This window comes from Prionailurus bengalensis, chromosome C2 (genome assembly GCF_016509475.1).
Source record: "Prionailurus bengalensis isolate Pbe53 chromosome C2, Fcat_Pben_1.1_paternal_pri, whole genome shotgun sequence".
In the NCBI taxonomy this organism is placed as follows: domain Eukaryota; kingdom Metazoa; phylum Chordata; class Mammalia; order Carnivora; family Felidae; genus Prionailurus; species Prionailurus bengalensis.
Window position 1 is genome coordinate 11783122 of NC_057350.1, and position 17185 is coordinate 11800306.

General features: G+C 39.1%; 1 protein-coding gene across 3 annotated transcripts in view; it reads left to right on the forward strand.

The window, feature by feature from the left end:
* Nucleotides 1–17185, forward strand: part of GART (phosphoribosylglycinamide formyltransferase, phosphoribosylglycinamide synthetase, phosphoribosylaminoimidazole synthetase) — a 29080-nt gene that overhangs the window by 2327 nt on the left and 9568 nt on the right. For all 3 annotated transcript variants that reach the window (XM_043593693.1, XM_043593692.1, XM_043593691.1), the window contains exons 2-13: nt 2239–2424; nt 5502–5597; nt 6064–6238; nt 7467–7578; nt 8303–8371; nt 8915–9040; nt 11485–11572; nt 11794–11879; nt 12072–12240; nt 14295–14526; nt 16210–16304; nt 17053–17162. In XM_043593693.1, the coding sequence (XP_043449628.1) occupies nt 2280–2424; nt 5502–5597; nt 6064–6238; nt 7467–7578; nt 8303–8371; nt 8915–9040; nt 11485–11572; nt 11794–11879; nt 12072–12240; nt 14295–14526; nt 16210–16304; nt 17053–17162 (1503 nt within the window). In that variant the 5' untranslated portion in view covers nt 2239–2279. The remainder of the gene's footprint in view (nt 1–2238; nt 2425–5501; nt 5598–6063; nt 6239–7466; nt 7579–8302; nt 8372–8914; nt 9041–11484; nt 11573–11793; nt 11880–12071; nt 12241–14294; nt 14527–16209; nt 16305–17052; nt 17163–17185) is intronic.

Here is a 17185-nt window from a genome sequence, read left to right on the forward strand (position 1 = left end):
CTATCCAAAGCAAAATTGCATACTTTGGAATCAAGGCTTCACTTCCTCTTAGATGTGTGACATACAGCAAGTTGTTTAACCCAAGTGGACCTCAGTTTCTTATCTGTAAAGTGGGGTGGTTATAGTAGCTACCTCAGAATTCTTACGATTGTGAAGCAATTCTCGTGAAAAGCATTTAGAATAGCATCTGGCACAAAGTAAGTGCTCAAAAGTTGTAAGTGTTTTGTATTACCAGCCTAGATTTTTCTGTAAATATGTAATCCTAGCATCAGTCAAGAAGTTACTGATTTCAGTTTTCTTTTCTGCTGTCTTCAGTTTGCCTTCTACCTAATGAAACGTCTTCGAGAAATTAGTAGACTAGTGTGACAACTATTTATTCCTTTGGCTTTTCTCTCCCTGTTAGTACTTGTATCTCTTAATGTATCAACTTACGTAAAAGTAATAAAATATAACAAGCTCGCATTTATTGCTGCTGTCAGAAATTGTATTAACTGTTTATAAATGTCATTTCAAAGAAAATGTTATTTCAGTTAACCCTTAATATAGCTTCTTAAGCAAGTTCTCCTCCTTCCATCTTTTAAGATGTAAAGAAATCGAATTACAGGTAGTAAGAGTTTAGCCAAGATTACACTGCTGACTTGAGTTGAGATAGATCCGTCTCAGATCCGTCCAGCTGAGAGTCAAATGCCAGAGCTATGGTGAGACGTGTTCAAGTTTGAGTTTGCCTTCTGTACCAACCTTCTAGCATATTGCACTAACTTCTTAAATCAGGAGTCAGCAAACTGGCCCTTGTACCAAATCCTTCCTGCCACCAGTTTTTCTACAGCTCACCAAATAAGAACAGTTTTCACAATTGTTACATGATTAGGAAGAATTTAAAGGAAGAATGATATTTTTAAGACATTTGAAAACTGTAAGATATTCACATTACAGTGTCCATAAATAAAGTTTTATCAAAACACACTCATGATTATTCTTTATGAGCCTGTGATAGCTTCCTACCGCTTAGAGCAGAACATAGGCAAACTATGACTTACAGCCCACTGCCTATTTATGTAAGGTTTCACTGAACATAACCATGTTCATCCATTTCTGTATTGTCTATGGCTGCTTTTGTGCCACAGTGACAGAGTTGAGCTGTTACCATAGAGATCTTATGACCCTCAAAGATGAAAATGAAAATATTTACTCTCTGGCCCTATACAAGGCCCAATCTTAAATATTTCTTCCAGTTTATGATAACTTTAAAGTCTTATCTGTGGTATCTCAAGATTTAAAAGCAGGTATATTAAATTTGAAGTTTAAATTTGAAATGTTAGGATTCTTGTTTAAGGATTAATGATTGCAAATCTTTCAAAAGAGGAAAAGTAGGGGCACCTGGGTGGCTCAGTTGGTTAAGCTTCTGACTCTTGAATTAGGCTGAGGTCATGATCTCCTGGTTTGTGGGTTCAAACCCTGTGTGGAGCTCTGCACTGGCAGTGGACCCTGCTAGGAATTCTCTCTCAGTCCGTCTCTCTCTGCCCCTCCCCCGCTCACATGCCTTTCTCTCTCTCACTCAAAAAATAAATAAACTTTTAGGGGCGCCTGGGTGGCGCAGTCAGTTAAGCGTCCGACTTCAGCCAGGTCACGATCTCGCGGTCTGGGAGTTCGAGCCCCGCGTCGGGCTCTGGGCTGATGGCTCAGAGCCTGGAGCCTGTTTCCGATTCTGTGTCTCCCTCTCTCTCTGCCCCTCCCCCATTCATGCTCTGTCTCTCTCTGTCCCAAAAATAAATAAACGTTGAAAAAAAAAAATTAAAAAAATAAATAAACTTTTAAAAAATTTTCAAAAAGAGTGAAGTAAAACCTAAAGAAAGGTGATTATTCATAGGAATTTTTTTTTTTTTTTAAATCAGGTTAGAAGTCACCATTTAATTCCTTAACCTAGCTCTAGGCCAGTCTGCCTCATTTTTAAAATACCTACCTTGGGGCGCCTGGCTAGCTCAGTCATTACAGCATGCAGCTCTTGATCTCGGGGTCATGAGTTCAGTCCCCACATCAGGGGTGGAGATTCCATAAATACATACCTCCCTAATCCTCATGAATATTGTCATCTCAAATTATGATCCCTAATTTTTCATAAATAAATCTGGGGAGTAAAATGTTATTTGTAGGATTACAAGTGACCACTTAAATCATATTTACAAATTGTGATTTCTAAAGTTTATGCATTATAAAATAACTGTGGTTTTCTTTCTGCAGCTCTTATTTTCCTTTGGAATTCCTGCTTTGCAGACAGAGCAATGGCAGCCCGCGTACTTGTAATTGGCGGTGGCGGAAGGGAACATACACTGGCCTGGAAACTTGCACAGTCTAATCGTGTCAAACATGTGTTGGTTGCCCCGGGCAATGCAGGCACTGCCTGCTTGGAAAAGATTTCAAATACTGGTAATCATCTTTAAAAGTGGGGAGTAAGGGTCGCCTGGGTGGCTTAGTCAGTTAAGTGTCTGACTTGATTTCTGCTCAGGTCAGGATCTCACACTTAGGAGATGCAACCCTGTGTTGGGCTCCGCCCTGAGCATGGAGTCTGCTTAAGATTCTCTCTTGCTTTCTCCCTTTACCCCTCTCCCATACACGTGTGCTCTTTTTCAAAAAAACAAGTAATTAGGGGTGCCTGGGTGGCTCAGTCAGTTAAGTGTCTGACTTGGGCTTAGGTCATGATCTCACAGTTCATGGGTTCAAGCCCTGCGTTGGGCTCTGTGCTGACAGCTCAGAGCCTGGAGCCTGCTTTGGATTCTGTGTCTCCCTCTTTCTCTGCCCCTCCCCCACTCACACTCTTGTCTCTCAAAAATGAATACACTTTAAAAAAAATTTTATTTTATTTTTTTTTTTAATTTTTTTTTTTTCAACGTTTATTTATTTTTGGGACAGAGAGAGACAGAGCATGAACGGGGGAGGGGCAGAGAGAGAGGGAGACACAGAATCGGAAACAGGCTCCAGGCTCTGAGCCATCAGCCCAGAGCCTGACGCGGGGCTCGAACTCCCGGACCGCGAGATCGTGACCTGGCTGAAGTCGGACGCTTAACCGACTGCGCCACCCAGGCGCCCCTAAAAAAAATTTTAAATACAAAAAAAATAAAGTCGGGAGTAATAGCTAATAATCGTAAATGATAAATGTCAACCACATCTGTTCTTTATAGAGTCGATAGTTATTCACGTTTGAATGCTTTTCTTAACCTTAAGATGTATGTGGTAATTTAAATACTTGTATGTTGTAAATTTAAGGTATCTTATTCAGGGGCACCTGGATGGCTCAAGTCAGTTAAGCATCCAACTCTTGATCTCAGGGTTGTGAGATCAAGCTCCGCATTGGGCTCTGCACGGGTGTAAAGCCTACTTAAAAAAAAAAAAAGGTATCTTGTTCAGAGGGTAGCATTTCTTTATCTTAAATTACTATAAATGTTACAAAATACATCCATTGAAAAAGTCACAGGTGCCTAAGGGTAAAGGCGTTTTGATGTGTATTTTTTGAAATGAAAAGTTGAGCGGTGCTATTAAAAGTAAATTTTGGCAAATCTGAGTCCATAATAGACCTCAACCTTTATCTCTTTCACTGGTAAAAGTGAAAAAAAATGTTCAGTTCTTACACTACCTTCAATTCTTTAGTGACTTCCTTAGAATAGAACTCAAACTCCTAACTTCCAAAGCCCTGTGCAGTCTGGCTCCTGTATCACTTTCCAGCCTGATCTTTTATGTCCTTTGTATTTTTTTCAGTGTGCTTTCTGTCCATGCAGTTCTGCCATTTTCCCAAACAGAGCTGCCTTGAACTTGGTATTTGTTCCCACCCCTAGCATGACTGGCTCCTTGTCATTCAGGTCTCAGTCTATATGTTCTCTCCTCAAAGAGGTCTTTCCTAAACTAGGTAAAGCGTGCCCACCCCATTTCATATGCTTTCAGTCATGAACCATTGTACAGATTTACTTTTCTGTTGTCTATCTCCTATCATCATTTCCCTGCAGGAACATAAGCTCTAGATTGTAAGCTACATGAGGGCAAGAAACCCATCTGTCTTGTTTTTGTATTGCATTCATCATGCCTAGTACCCTGTAAGGCACATAATATTTATGGAGAGAACATAGGCCCAACAAGCCACAAACTGGGAGAAGATAATTGTGTACATAGGACCAAAAATAAAAAATGATAAATGAAACATCTGCTTCCCTGGTTCTTAGTTTTGCGGATGAGGTATCTTAATGTATTTATTGAAGAACTGGCACGTTCTGTGTAAATAGCAGTTGATGTCCTGTAGACTGGCCCATGAAAATCTCTCAAGATTGCCATGAGACTGCTGCCACTTGTAGCAACAGGATAGGTATTTTTCTCTTGCCACTCTCTGCTGTGCAGATGTAGTCAGCTCTGCTCAGCCCAGTTGTGTTAGCAGATACCAACCCTGAGTACATGGTTTTCTATCCTTATCCTACTCAGGCAGCTCACAAGTTGAGAACCCTACTCTTTCTGCACTTACCCCCTACACATCACAAACATCATAGTTTAAGACTTCAGCCAACTTAAGAATGGTAGTCCAGGGGCTCCTGGGTGGCTCAGTCAGTTAAACATCCAGGTGTTGATTTCAGCTCAGGTCATGATCTCGTGGTTCATGAGATCAAGTCCCCTGTCAGGCTCCCGTGCTGACGGTGCAGAGCCTACTTATGATTCTCTTTCCCTCTCTCTGCCCTTCCCCCATTGGTGTGCACACTTGCTCTCAAATAAATGTTAAAAAAATAAATCTAAAAAACAAAAGCAAAAAAGAATGGTGGTCCAGATACAGTGAAGCATGAGGGTACTTATGGAATCAACCCATACTTTGCATATGGTTGATCCTGCTGCTAATTATTTAGAACTCCATTGAGAAAACTTACCTGACTTGTGGGTTGAAGAAGGAAGGTAGGTCTTAAAATTATCATTCAGTTCGTACCTTACACATCTCTGCCCAAAGACCCTTCCTGGAATAGCCTCCCAATTCACCTGACATCAAATTTGCCTGATTTGTTCATACTTGGTTTTTTGTTTGTTTTCTTTTTTTTTTTTTTTGCTTGCATATTTATTACCCAAAATTCCCACACAAGCATCCTAAGTGTAGGGACTCTATTAGTATCTTAACCGAGTGACTAGTATAGAATCTAGCATATAGTGGTTCTCAGTAAATCTTCAATAAATGACATTAAAAGACAGTTTCTGAATATATCCTGTGTTACATTTTTTGCTTACAATCAATGTGACAAAGGACTTCTAATAGCTCTTTGGGAAGCTTACTGGTATTGTCATCTAACTGGCTGTAGTGATGGAGGACTGAGCTATGTTGGTTAGTTTAATGCAGTAGGTTCTGAATATCTCACAGTGAAACTATCATCTGTATCCGTAAAAGAAAACCAATAGTTAATAGGCATCTAAAAATAAAGTCCTTGTTTTTCGGCATGACTATTAATGTCTTATCAAGTGAGATGGGTTTGTTTTTCTGTTCACAGCCATCTCGATAAGTGATCACACTGCCCTTGCTCAGTTCTGCAAAGATGAGAACATTGAATTCGTAGTTGTTGGACCAGAGGCACCTCTGGCTGCTGGTAAAGTTTGTTTCTATTTATCAATATAATATATGCATTGCCAACAGGAGCTTAGAGATCATCTAAGATGAGGATTTTTAATCTTGTATCACATTGGAAAAAGAGCTTTCACCCTCTTGAAATGTATGGATTCTACGTTTTTTTTCCCTAATGTATCAGTAATGTGATGAATGAAAGATCAAATCTGCAACCGTGGGAAACATTTTATGTGTTCATATTCTGCTCTGTTCTGGTGTCCGTTTAATAGTCCTGCACTTGACTCCAGCAAATAATTTTTGCTGGGTTTGAATCACATGGTACTAAAGTTTCTGTTTCTATCCTGGAGACAATATGAATAATCTAGTTATTTTCTGCCACTACTTACCTGCTTTATGTCCCTATAGACTTAGTCTAATCGTGATTCTTCAGAGTCAGAAGGCCCTACAGAGACCTTGGTTCACCTAAGGCTGCCTGTTTCCATCAATAGGAATTGTTGGGAACCTGACCTCTGCAGGAGTGCGATGCTTTGGTCCCACAGCAGAAGCAGCTCAGTTAGAGTCCAGCAAGAGATTTGCCAAAGAGTTTATGGACCGACACGGAATCCCAACCGCACGGTGGAGAGCTTTCACCAGACCTGAGGAGGCCTGCAGCTTCATTATGAGGTAGCTAGAAGATACACAGGTCACTTTTGTGTCACAGGTTTATAGTAAGATAATTGTGGGTGGGGAACTCATGCTGTGTAGGTTAGGACCCTGGGCATGTATAGTTGTACACTCTGTGGCCTTGCAGAAAGAAGAATTTTTTTAATATAAGTGAAGAGTTTCTAAGGGAAAAGATAACATTTGATTCGGCAGTCAGGCTCTCCTTTCACAGCCAAACTGACACAGTGGCATCTTACAACATAAAGGATATTGGCTTTTTCATAAATAATTAACTAGAGTGAGGAATCTTCACTTAGCCTTCTGCCACCTGGACTGAGATCTAAAAAGACTAAACATTCTTGTTCTTTGTTGTGTTAAAAATATTAAGCAATTAGGGGCACCTGGGTGGCTCAGTTGGCTAAGCGTCTGACTGCGGTTATGATCTCACACTTAGTGAGTTTGAGCTAGGCATCCCCCTCTGTGCTGTCAGCACAGAGCCTGCCTCAGATCCTCTGTCCCCCTGTCTCTCTGCCCCTCCCCTACTTGCTCGCTAGCTTGCTCGCTCTCTCTGTGTCTCTCTCAAAAGAGATAAAATAAAAACATAAAGCAATTAACAAATGATGGTAGGTACATGCCTTTGCCCTTTTGTTGACATTTCTCCCTTTTATCTGGTATGTTTTCCTTTTAGTTGAGTCAGTTTCATTATTTTTCATCCTATAGGGTTTTTAGACACTGAATGTTATTATTTTCTTATAGCCAGATGACTTGGGTAAGTAACAATTTTGTTACTTATTTTGGGTAAGTCTCCTTGTAGATCTCCACTCCCATCCAACAGAAGAAACTACCAAGAACAGTTTCTTCTGTGTACTCTCAGAAACGACTTATGTATCCACACTTAACACTGGTCTTACACAGTTACATCTTCTACTAGAATGAGAGTACAATTCACTACTTTATTCCTAAGGATCATTCCATACCTGTGCTATACAGTTGCTTCAGTTTCCAAAGACCTTGCCTATATGATCTCATGATAAGTGAAAAAAGCAAAATTGTATGTACCTTATGATCACGACTCCAAAGGAATACATAGGGGAAAAAATCCTGGCAGGAAGTATCAAAATGATGTCGGTACAAGCACTTTTTTTTCTTTCTGCTTTTCAGTTGCTATAGCTTATCATTACAACATCCTAGAGCATTTTAAACTTTTGTAAGGATTTATTGAATGTTGAAGATGACTCTGTCTTTACAGTGCAGACTTCCCTGCTTTGGTTGTGAAGGCCAGTGGTCTTGCAGCTGGGAAAGGGGTGATTGTTGCAAAGAGCACAGAAGAAGCCTGCAGGGCTGTACAGGAGATCATGCAGGTAGGTTGTTCTCTGGAAAAGTCACACTGTGATGAATTATTGTGATAAATTGTGTCTCAAGGACACAGTCTAGCAAACCCATCAGTTATTTGTTGTAATACTGTGTATTATAATCCATCTCTATAAAAGGCTTTTTACAAATCTACACTGATGGCTAAACCATGATGCTATTCTTTGGAAGTAAGTTGTAGCATGCTTTGTTGTCTGCTATGGAAGGTAGAAAATCCTCAGACTATAGAACATTCAAATTCTCAGCCATCTATGAAGACAAGTATTTGTTATGTCCCAGGTCTAAGAGAAGTGAAGCATTGAATTAATATCCTTACTTTTCTTTTATGATCCATCTTGGTTATTGATCTCCCTTGTCAAAATATATTTAGATCCCCAGAAGAGTGTTAATGATGTGTTCATTTCACCTGTACCAGTGCTAGCTCTGTATCATTGCCACTTGACAAAATAGGAAACATTCGTATGGGGTGCCTGGCTGGCTCAGCCGGAGGGTCTGAGGGTCACGATCTCAGGGTTGTGAGTTCAAGCCACACATCAGGTTTAGAGATTACTTAAGTAAACAAAAAAGAAAACATTCATATGTTCCTTTGAGGCTTTCAGAAAAGGAAGGGGAAATTACAATACTAGAATCGGTTCATAATAGAAATTGTGAAAAATGACAACAGTCCATTAAGTAAATATTAAAAGCTTAACTTTCTTTTTTTTCATCTGCAAGGAGAAAGCTTATGGAGCAGCTGGAGAAACAATTGTCATTGAAGAACTTCTTGAGGGAGAAGAGGTTTCTGTAAGTGTATTCATTTATCTGTAAGTGTATACATCTTACAGAGTATGAGAAGTTGTATTACCTGATCTATGAGCCCCAAAAAGATTTTATTTATTCTGGTTGTTTCATCTGAAAGCATAAACCCAGCACCTACAAAGGAATTTGTATATGGTTAGTATTTTGGATGCAAGTGAAAAAAGAATTTATTCTTTCTTAATCACACCCAGTATATCAGTAGAGGACTTGGGTTTTTATCATCTATTATTTAAGGGGGGAAAGGTTGAAATATTTCACTTTGAAATTAGCTTTACCTTTTTTTCCTAACTTGCTCAAAAATTACAGACCCTTCAGAAACTGAGTATACAAAATCTTTTGATTCTTGATGTAAATAGCTTAGGGTTACTTATGTTTCAACTCACTTGAAAAAAAAAATTTTTTTTTTCTCCTGATTAGAGCTATGGTACATCTAGTTCTCCTTATTAAGTTGTTGTTTTTCTTTTCCTTTTTTTTTCTTTTTAATTTTTTGCCATTTAAGATAAGCGGACTATTTTGTTTTCTCTGCAGTGTCTGTGCTTCACTGATGGCAGGACCGTGGTCCCCATGCCCCCAGCACAAGACCATAAACGATTGCTGGAGGGTGATCACGGCCCCAACACAGGGGGAATGGGAGCCTATTGTCCTGCACCTCAGGTACTTCCCAGAAGTCCAGCTCAAGTTCAGCAGTCATGGTTTGGTCTTCTCAAAGAGCCCTTGGACCATGTTTTTCTGTCTGTTTTCTGTACGTGATGCTACTAACCAGCAACTTGGATTTCCTATTAAATGACAAGTATCTCTTCTAGTTTCACTCAGAAACAAAGACCATGGGGGAAGGGAAGGAGAAAAATAGTTACAAACAGAGAGGGAGGCAAACCATAAGAAACAGAACAAACTGAGGGTTGATGCGGATAGGGGGAGGGCGGTAGAAATGGGTGATGGGCATTGAGGAGGGCACTTGTTGGGATGAGCAGTGGGTGTTGTATGTAAGTGATGAATCACAGGGATCTACTCCTGAAGCCAAGAGCACACTGTATGTTAGCTAAGTTGACAATAAATTGTATAAAAATATAAACGAATGAGTGAAAACCTTTTCTAAAGTCCTTGAAGAACTGTGGTTTGAAATCCTAGCTCCTGCTCTCTACACCCTGTTTTTAACCCATGAGAGCCAATTATAGTACAGAATTTTTAAAAAAAAATTTTTTTTAATGTTTATTTATTTTTGAGACAGAGTGTGCAAGTAGGGAAGGAACAGAGAGAGAGGGAGACACAGAATCTTAAACAGGCTCCAAGCTCTGAGCTGTCAGGACAGAGCCCGACACGGAGCTTGAACTCAGGAGCTGTGAGATCATGACCTGAGCCGAAGTTGGACACTCAACTGACTGAGCCACCCAGGGGCCCCTAGAATTATTTTTTAATCATCTTTGGCTATCCAAGGCCTAGCACATAAGTGCTCATTAAATGTGTGCGTGTCTGTGTGTGTGAAAGAGAGATGAACTGAGAACCATGTCAGACTATAATTTGTTTTTATGGTTTCTGTACTTCATAATGAGTACATAAAGTATGTTTCCAAACAATTTTTGGACAGTTTTTATAAGGAATTGCATTGGGTGTCTTTTTTTTTTTTTTTTTTTTTTTTTTAATTTTTTTTCAACGTTTATTTATTTTTGGGACAGAGAGAGACAGAGCATGAACGGGGGAGGGGCAGAGAGAGAGGGAGACACAGAATCGGAAACTGGCTCCAGGCTCCGAGCCATCAACCCAGAGCCCGACGCGGGGCTCGAACTCCCGGACCGCGAGATCGTGACCTGGCTGAAGGCGGACGCTTAACCGACTGCGCCACCCAGGCGCCCCATTGGGTGTCTTTTAAGTAGAACTAGCACTTCAGAAACTCACCCATTCTTTTCACTGATGATTAGTCACAGTTGTTTGTGCTGATAGTATATGTAGTGCCTTATACACACTTCTATTGATTAAAAGATTAAAAATAAAACAGGATTTACTTCAAGCTGTAAGGTTTTTGTTTGTTTTTTAATTTTAGAAAGAAAGTGGGGGAGAGAGGCAGAAGGACAGAGAATCTTATTCAGGCTCCATGTTCAGTGGGGAGCCCGATGTAGGGCTTGATCCCACAGCCCTGGGATCATGACCTGAGCCAAAATCAAGAGTGGGTCACTCAACCGACTGAGCCACCCAGCACCCCAATGTTTTATAAGTATTAAAAGTACTATTCAATAAAAGTGATTTTAGTACAAGAGCTATCTTCAGGGGCGCCTGGCTGGCGAAGTCAATAAAGCATGCAGCTCTTGGTCTCAGGGGGTTTTGAGTTCAAGCCCCACATTGGGTATAGAAATTAGTTAAAACTTCAAAAAGCAAAATCTTTTTTTAAAAAAGAACTATGTCTAGGTCTAATTTTTGTAATTTATAAACTTTCACATTCTTCATTTTATAGGCTTATGGAATAGGCATAGAATATACTAGAAGGATACAAAAGAGCCTCAAGGTGGGAGGGGAACTTTTTTCATTTTTACTATTATTATGGTTTAGGAAACTCTTTTTAGTGAGTTTTAAGTGTGTACATGTTTGGAATTCTATAGGTTTACTAGTAAAGATGATTCAATACTTAGTCATAAAACAGCAGCTGACCCCGATCAGTAAATAATACATAATCTAGCTTCTGCTTTATCTCTCAGAGGTTTTCTTTCCTTTTTATAAAAGTAAGGCTAAATACTTAAAGGGCCAATGTGAAGATTTTAAAAGCTTATGAATTTAAAGTGCTTAGCCTAGGGGCACCTGGGTGATTCAGTCGGTTGAGCATCTGACTTCAGCTCAGATCATGAACTTGAGGTTTGTGGGTTCAAGCCCCACATAGGGCTCGCTGCTGTCAGCCTGTCAGCACAGAGCCCACTTTGGATCCTCTGTCCTCTCTCTGCCCATCCCCCACTTGCATTCTCCCCAAAATAAATATTTAAAAATAAGTAAATAAAGTAGTCAGCTTATCTGAAGTAGTAAAAAATGATAGTTTTCATTGTCCCATATAGTACTGCTTATAAGACATTTTTTTAATATCCAGTTATATTTAAATATTCCTATATGATCCCCAGGTTTCGAAGGATTTGCTGCTGAAAATAAAAAATACAGTTCTTCAGAGGACAGTGGATGGCATGCAGCAGGAGGGTATGCCATACACAGGTGAGCACACTGATGTCACTGTGGGCATTATTCATGGAGCGACTTTACACCTTGACAAAACTTCCCCACTTTCTTTTTTCACCACCTTTTAATTGAGCCCTGTCGTAAAGTTTGCCATGGTTAGTGCAAAACTTCGAGTGTTAGAAACATACTTTAATTTTCAGTCACGATACAATGCTTTCATGATAGTTTTTTGGGTTTTTTTTCCTTTTTCATTGAAGGTGTCCTCTATGCTGGTATAATGCTGACCAAGGATGGCCCAAAAGTTCTGGAGTTTAATTGCCGTTTCGGTGATCCAGAGTGCCAAGTGAGTAATAATTAAAGACAGTATATAAAGTGGTACTTTGTTGACATGTGTTTCTTAATCTCAGGATTTTATCAGCCTGGAAATAATTACCTTTAAGAAATATGTGCAGGTTCTGCTGGTATCTCAGTGAGTAAAATGTCTAGAGAGAACTAAAGTTTCTCTCAGTTGCCATGTTGATTTACGTTTTCCCAGGTAATCCTCCCGCTGCTTAAAAGTGATCTTTATGAAGTGATTCAGTCTACCTTTGATGGCCTGCTCCACACATCTCTGCCTGTCTGGCTGGAAAACCGCACCGCCCTAACTGTCGTGATGGCAAGTAAGGGCTACCCAGGAGATTACACCAAGGGTGTGGAGATAACAGGTAAATACCCGGGAACCAAAGGTGGGATTAGAGTGCAACAAGTAACCTGTGTTACAGCAGGCCTTCCTCCCGTGCTCTGCTCTGTGCCTTTTACGGGTATAAGGCCATCAGAAACCTTGAAGGGATTTTTAACCGTGTTGGATGTGGGTTTCAAATATCCAGAATTACTGTATTTAAAGAATTGCCATCAGTTTCTCTTCCTCACAAGAAGACCTAAGTAGGCCTAGCCAGGTTTCTAGAATATCACTTGCTGTTTCTTTCTTTTCCACCCTCCAAAAGCCAGGAAGATAAAGGGAATTTATGAGAGTCAGAGGAACATTGGTAGAAGCTACATCAGTGAGACACATCCCAGAGGCATCACAACTAGACCCCACCCCCTCTTCCATTTGCAGCATACCCCATAGTCACTGGGATGTCAGAATTAAAAGTTTCAAAACAATAGCCTTCTCTTCTGTTTCCCTTTATAGGAAATGAGGTATCTCTTGTTAAATGATACTAAATAAAACAGTGTCTGAAAATGCCACGTAAGTTCTAGTGCCATAAGCCCCAAGGCAGACCTCCATGATCCCTGGCAGGCTGTAGTTTGGCCTCCCTCAGGACCGCAATAGTGCATTGGTTCAAACACCCCATTTCCTGCCTTGCCCAGACAAGTCCACTGCCCTGTGAGTCCCACACGTGGCAGCTGAGCAGGTAGGAATTGATTGCCTTTTAAAATGAACAAAGAGAAGGGATAGACTCAAGATCACTTATATTGGTGAAATCTCCCAAGACTGAGGTGACAAGTGTAATAGTCATTTCTGACACAGCAATATTAGGTATTCCCAACACCAGTAGGTATTTGGAACTGAATGCCCTAGTGTTATAACATTTAGGGAAGACTTCTAACAAGTTACCAACCGCAATGCTAAGAGAAGTAATGACCAAAAAGGACAAACTGAATATATAAGAGTGTGGGGGGGTTTTTTTGTTCTTTTTTGTTTTTAATTAAGAGGTTATCTTTGTATAAGCTGCCCATGTTGGTCACCTGAGAATATAGAAAATATGGTCAGATAATATATTAGGTGTAAAATTATATATGAGAGTTTAAAAGAAAATTAAGCTAGGGATTTTAGACAGGGCCTGAAACCAAATTTAAATTTGTCTTAAAATTTTACAGTTGTTGTATTAGGGAAAAGATTAAGAATATGTTTTGCATTACAGTTACTCCTTTGGTTATTTAAAGAAGAAAGCAACTTAGATGGCTATGATAAAAAAAGAAATTCCAAAAGTAAAAGATGTAATCAAATGAAGATTTTATTCATTGATGTTTACAGGGTTTTTGTTGTTGTTGTTGTTTTTCCTTTTTCCATCTTTTAAGTTTTAGTTTCTAATGTCCTATCAGGAGAAAATAACTGTACAGCTCACCCTTGAAGAACATGGGTTTGAACTGCATGAGTCTGCTTACACGTGGATTTTTTTTTTTTTTTTTTTTTTACAACACAATATACCATAAATGCATTTTCTCTCCCTTATGACTTTCTTGGTAACATTTTCTTTTCTCTGACTTACCTTATTATAAGAATGTAGCATACAGTATGCGTAACATACAAAATACACATTAATCGACTGTTGATGTTATTGGTAAGGCTTCTGTTGGACATTAGACTATTAGTAGAGTTTTTGAGGAGTCAGAAGTTATACATGGATTTTGGACTGTCAAGGGAAGTCAGCACCCCTAACCCTGACATTGTTTAAGGTTCACCTCTTTGTTTAGGTCCTAAGCTTTTCAGGACTTGGGTTCTTTTTTTTTCTTTTTTCCCTCCCCTATTAAAAGTTCTCACATGAGGCTTACGATAACACAGGTTTCTGATAATACACCTGTCACCCAATAGCAGAACGGGCTGTTCTTAAGAGAGAGGGTCTATTTGTTGTCCTGGTGCTTTATTCCTTCCTGATGGGATTACTGTGAAGATTCATTTAAGTGAAATAAAAATCTTATTTAAAAACCTTATGAAAACGAAAAACTACTTCAGACGCATGGATTGCCGTTATTACGTAAATATGCTCTCTTACAGGCTTTCCTGAGGCTCAAGCTTTAGGACTGGAGGTGTTCCATGCAGGCACTGCCCTGAAAGATGGCAAAGTGGTGACTAGTGGGGGTAGAGTCCTTTCAGTAACAGCCATCCAGGAAAATCTCACTTCAGCCCTTGAAGAAGCCAAGAAAGGACTAGCTGCTATAAAATTTGAGGGAGCCATTTACAGGAAGGACATTGGCTCTCGTGCCATAGCTTACCTCCAACAGCCCAGGTAAATTTCCTACCAAGGTGATAAGACGGCTTCAGAACTAGCACAACTTCAGAACTGGTGTAAATGGCTATGTAGGAATTTCTGTTAACCCTGTACTAAGTCATTCTATAATTTCTCTCTGTGGGACTGATCTGATTTTTATTTGCATATAGTTGGAGTCAAAACTAGTTAAAACAATATTCAGATGAAATGGAAAAAGCTTCATAGTACCTTTTTGTGTTTGAAAAGTTTAAGAACTTTTTCACGTTGTATATTTTAAATATATATAATCATTTGTCAGGTACTCATAAATAAAAATGGGGATAAGAGGTTTTTATTCCTTGAGTTATCATATATTTAAACATTACTGTTGTATGTTTATCTTAGTTCCTGGTTTTGTCCAAGAATTCAAGATGAAAGTATTGGCCATGTAATTTTGCAACTTAATTTGATTATACTGTTAATTTTGGCGGTCTCACTTTTTACTGTGTTTATACTTATTACTGAAATATGTTTTTGGACCCCTTATATGTTGGTACATACAGCTATTTTTTTTGTAAGATCAATAAACTATTAATTGCAAATGTGGGTGTTTCAATTTATTAAATACCGTAATTACAACTCGTTGAGTTCATCTGTGAGAAATAAACAGGTTTTAGGACAAAATGAGAAATTTTTAGTAACTTAATTAAACTTAATACTATTAACTTCTAGACAAACGTTTAAAGTTTAAATACTGGAAGTTTTTTAGGATTAAGAATATTAAAATACCATGCTAAAAGTTTTATTTTTCATTTTAAAATAACTAGATTCTCCATTGAAATGACTTATTTCAAGGGACTGTGGTCTTAATACTAGTCTGAGTTTATTAAAGATGAAGAAAATGAGAGGACATAATGCCAGCTGCTACCTGAGAAAAGGTTTTTTTAAACCAGTAGAACTTGTTTTCCTATTTGAGCATGACTCTGGACTGCTAATTTCATTGGAGTTAATGGCCAAAGCCATCAACTCTGTTTGTACCCTGACACCGTGTTTCTAACAAAATTTCACATACTTATTCATGTATCACTACATTCTGGTAGATCAAAGTACTCATTTTTGTAAGGCAAGGCTACTGAATTCCCAGTGCTGTTCATGAACTTCATTTCTAGATGCACTGGTTCAATGTGTTGGCCTTATTTAGAAGGGAATGGTGCACTGAGTATCATTATCTGGTTTTGCTTTTCTCTTGTGTGTTTCTATCTGGTTTCTTACTGTCTTCAGCTGAAAGGAAACTTACACAATTCTCTATTGCAGTAAGAGTCCAGTTTCATTATTCAGGGATTTCTTTGGAGAGTGCATATAATCCTCATCTTCACTTTCTTTACTCCATTTTAGAATTCCTTTCCTTCCCATACCAAAATTGAACAGAGATGTTGTGGCAAAATATTAGTATATGTAGCTGCCTGTGAGGAATACTTGTAGAAGAAATAAGAGAAGTAGTTCTCAATAGTGATGATACAACTGAATCAACTGAGGAAGTTATTTAAACACATTTCGATTTCCAGGGCCTGCCCTAGACACGTTAAAATCTGCAGATGGGGCCTACCATGTTCGGAGAGCTAAAAACCACTAGGGATATCTTCTGTTTTAAATAATACTTTAAAATTAAAATAACTTTCCCTGGCATTTAGGTGAAGTGCTTTGTTTTGTTTAATTCTTTAGGGGCCTGACTTACAAGGAATCTGGGGTAGACATTGCAGCTGGAAATATGCTGGTCAAGAAAATTAAACCTTTAGCAAAAGCTACCTCCAGACCAGGTAAGTCAGAGCCTATACTTTGCTAGTTCATTCATTAACTTTGAGAGACATTGAGAATTGATCTGTAATTTACTGAGGAAAATGTTCCAAATTAATGCCAGGTTCCTGTAAGTCTTGTCCTATGTAAGCCATACCCAGTTTTCTGCTTTCTTGTCTGTAATACTAAGAAAAGCATTTCTTGAGGCGCTTGGGTGTCTCAGTTAGTTAAGCATAGCATCCAACTCTTGGTTTTGGCTCAGGTCATGATCTCACAGTTCCTGAGATTGACCCCTGAGTTGGGCTCTGTGCTGATAGCCCCTCCCCCACTTGTACTCTCTCTCAAATATTTTATTTATTTTTATTATTATGTTTTTTAAGAGTGCACAAGCAGGGGAGGGGCAGAGAGAGGGGGCAGAGGATCCATTGTGGGCTCCGCACCAATAGAGAACCTGATGCAGGACTCGAACTCATGATCTGTGAGACCATGACCTGAGCCGAAGTCTGACACTTAACCAACTGAGCCACCCAGGTGCCCCAAAATAAATAAACATTTAAAAGAAAGAAAAGCATTTCTTATCCGTGATGTTAAACTTAAGATATGTCTGCTCCTTTAATATTTAATTACTTTCTTGATCAATTCTTTGAGCATGTGGTGCTCTCCCCCATTCTCAGGAAAAGCAGCTCTTAGCCATGCTTATGAAGAAGTTGTTTGTACATCCATGTGTAATCTGTTGAAATGCAGCAAGTATTTAATTTTTTTCCCCATTAGGCTGTGATGTTGATCTTGGAGGTTTTGCTGGTCTTTTTGATTTGAAAGCAGCTGGTTTCAAAGATCCTCTTCTGGCCTGTGGAACAGATGGTGTGGGGACTAAACTGAAGGTAATCAGACACCTATGTGGTTA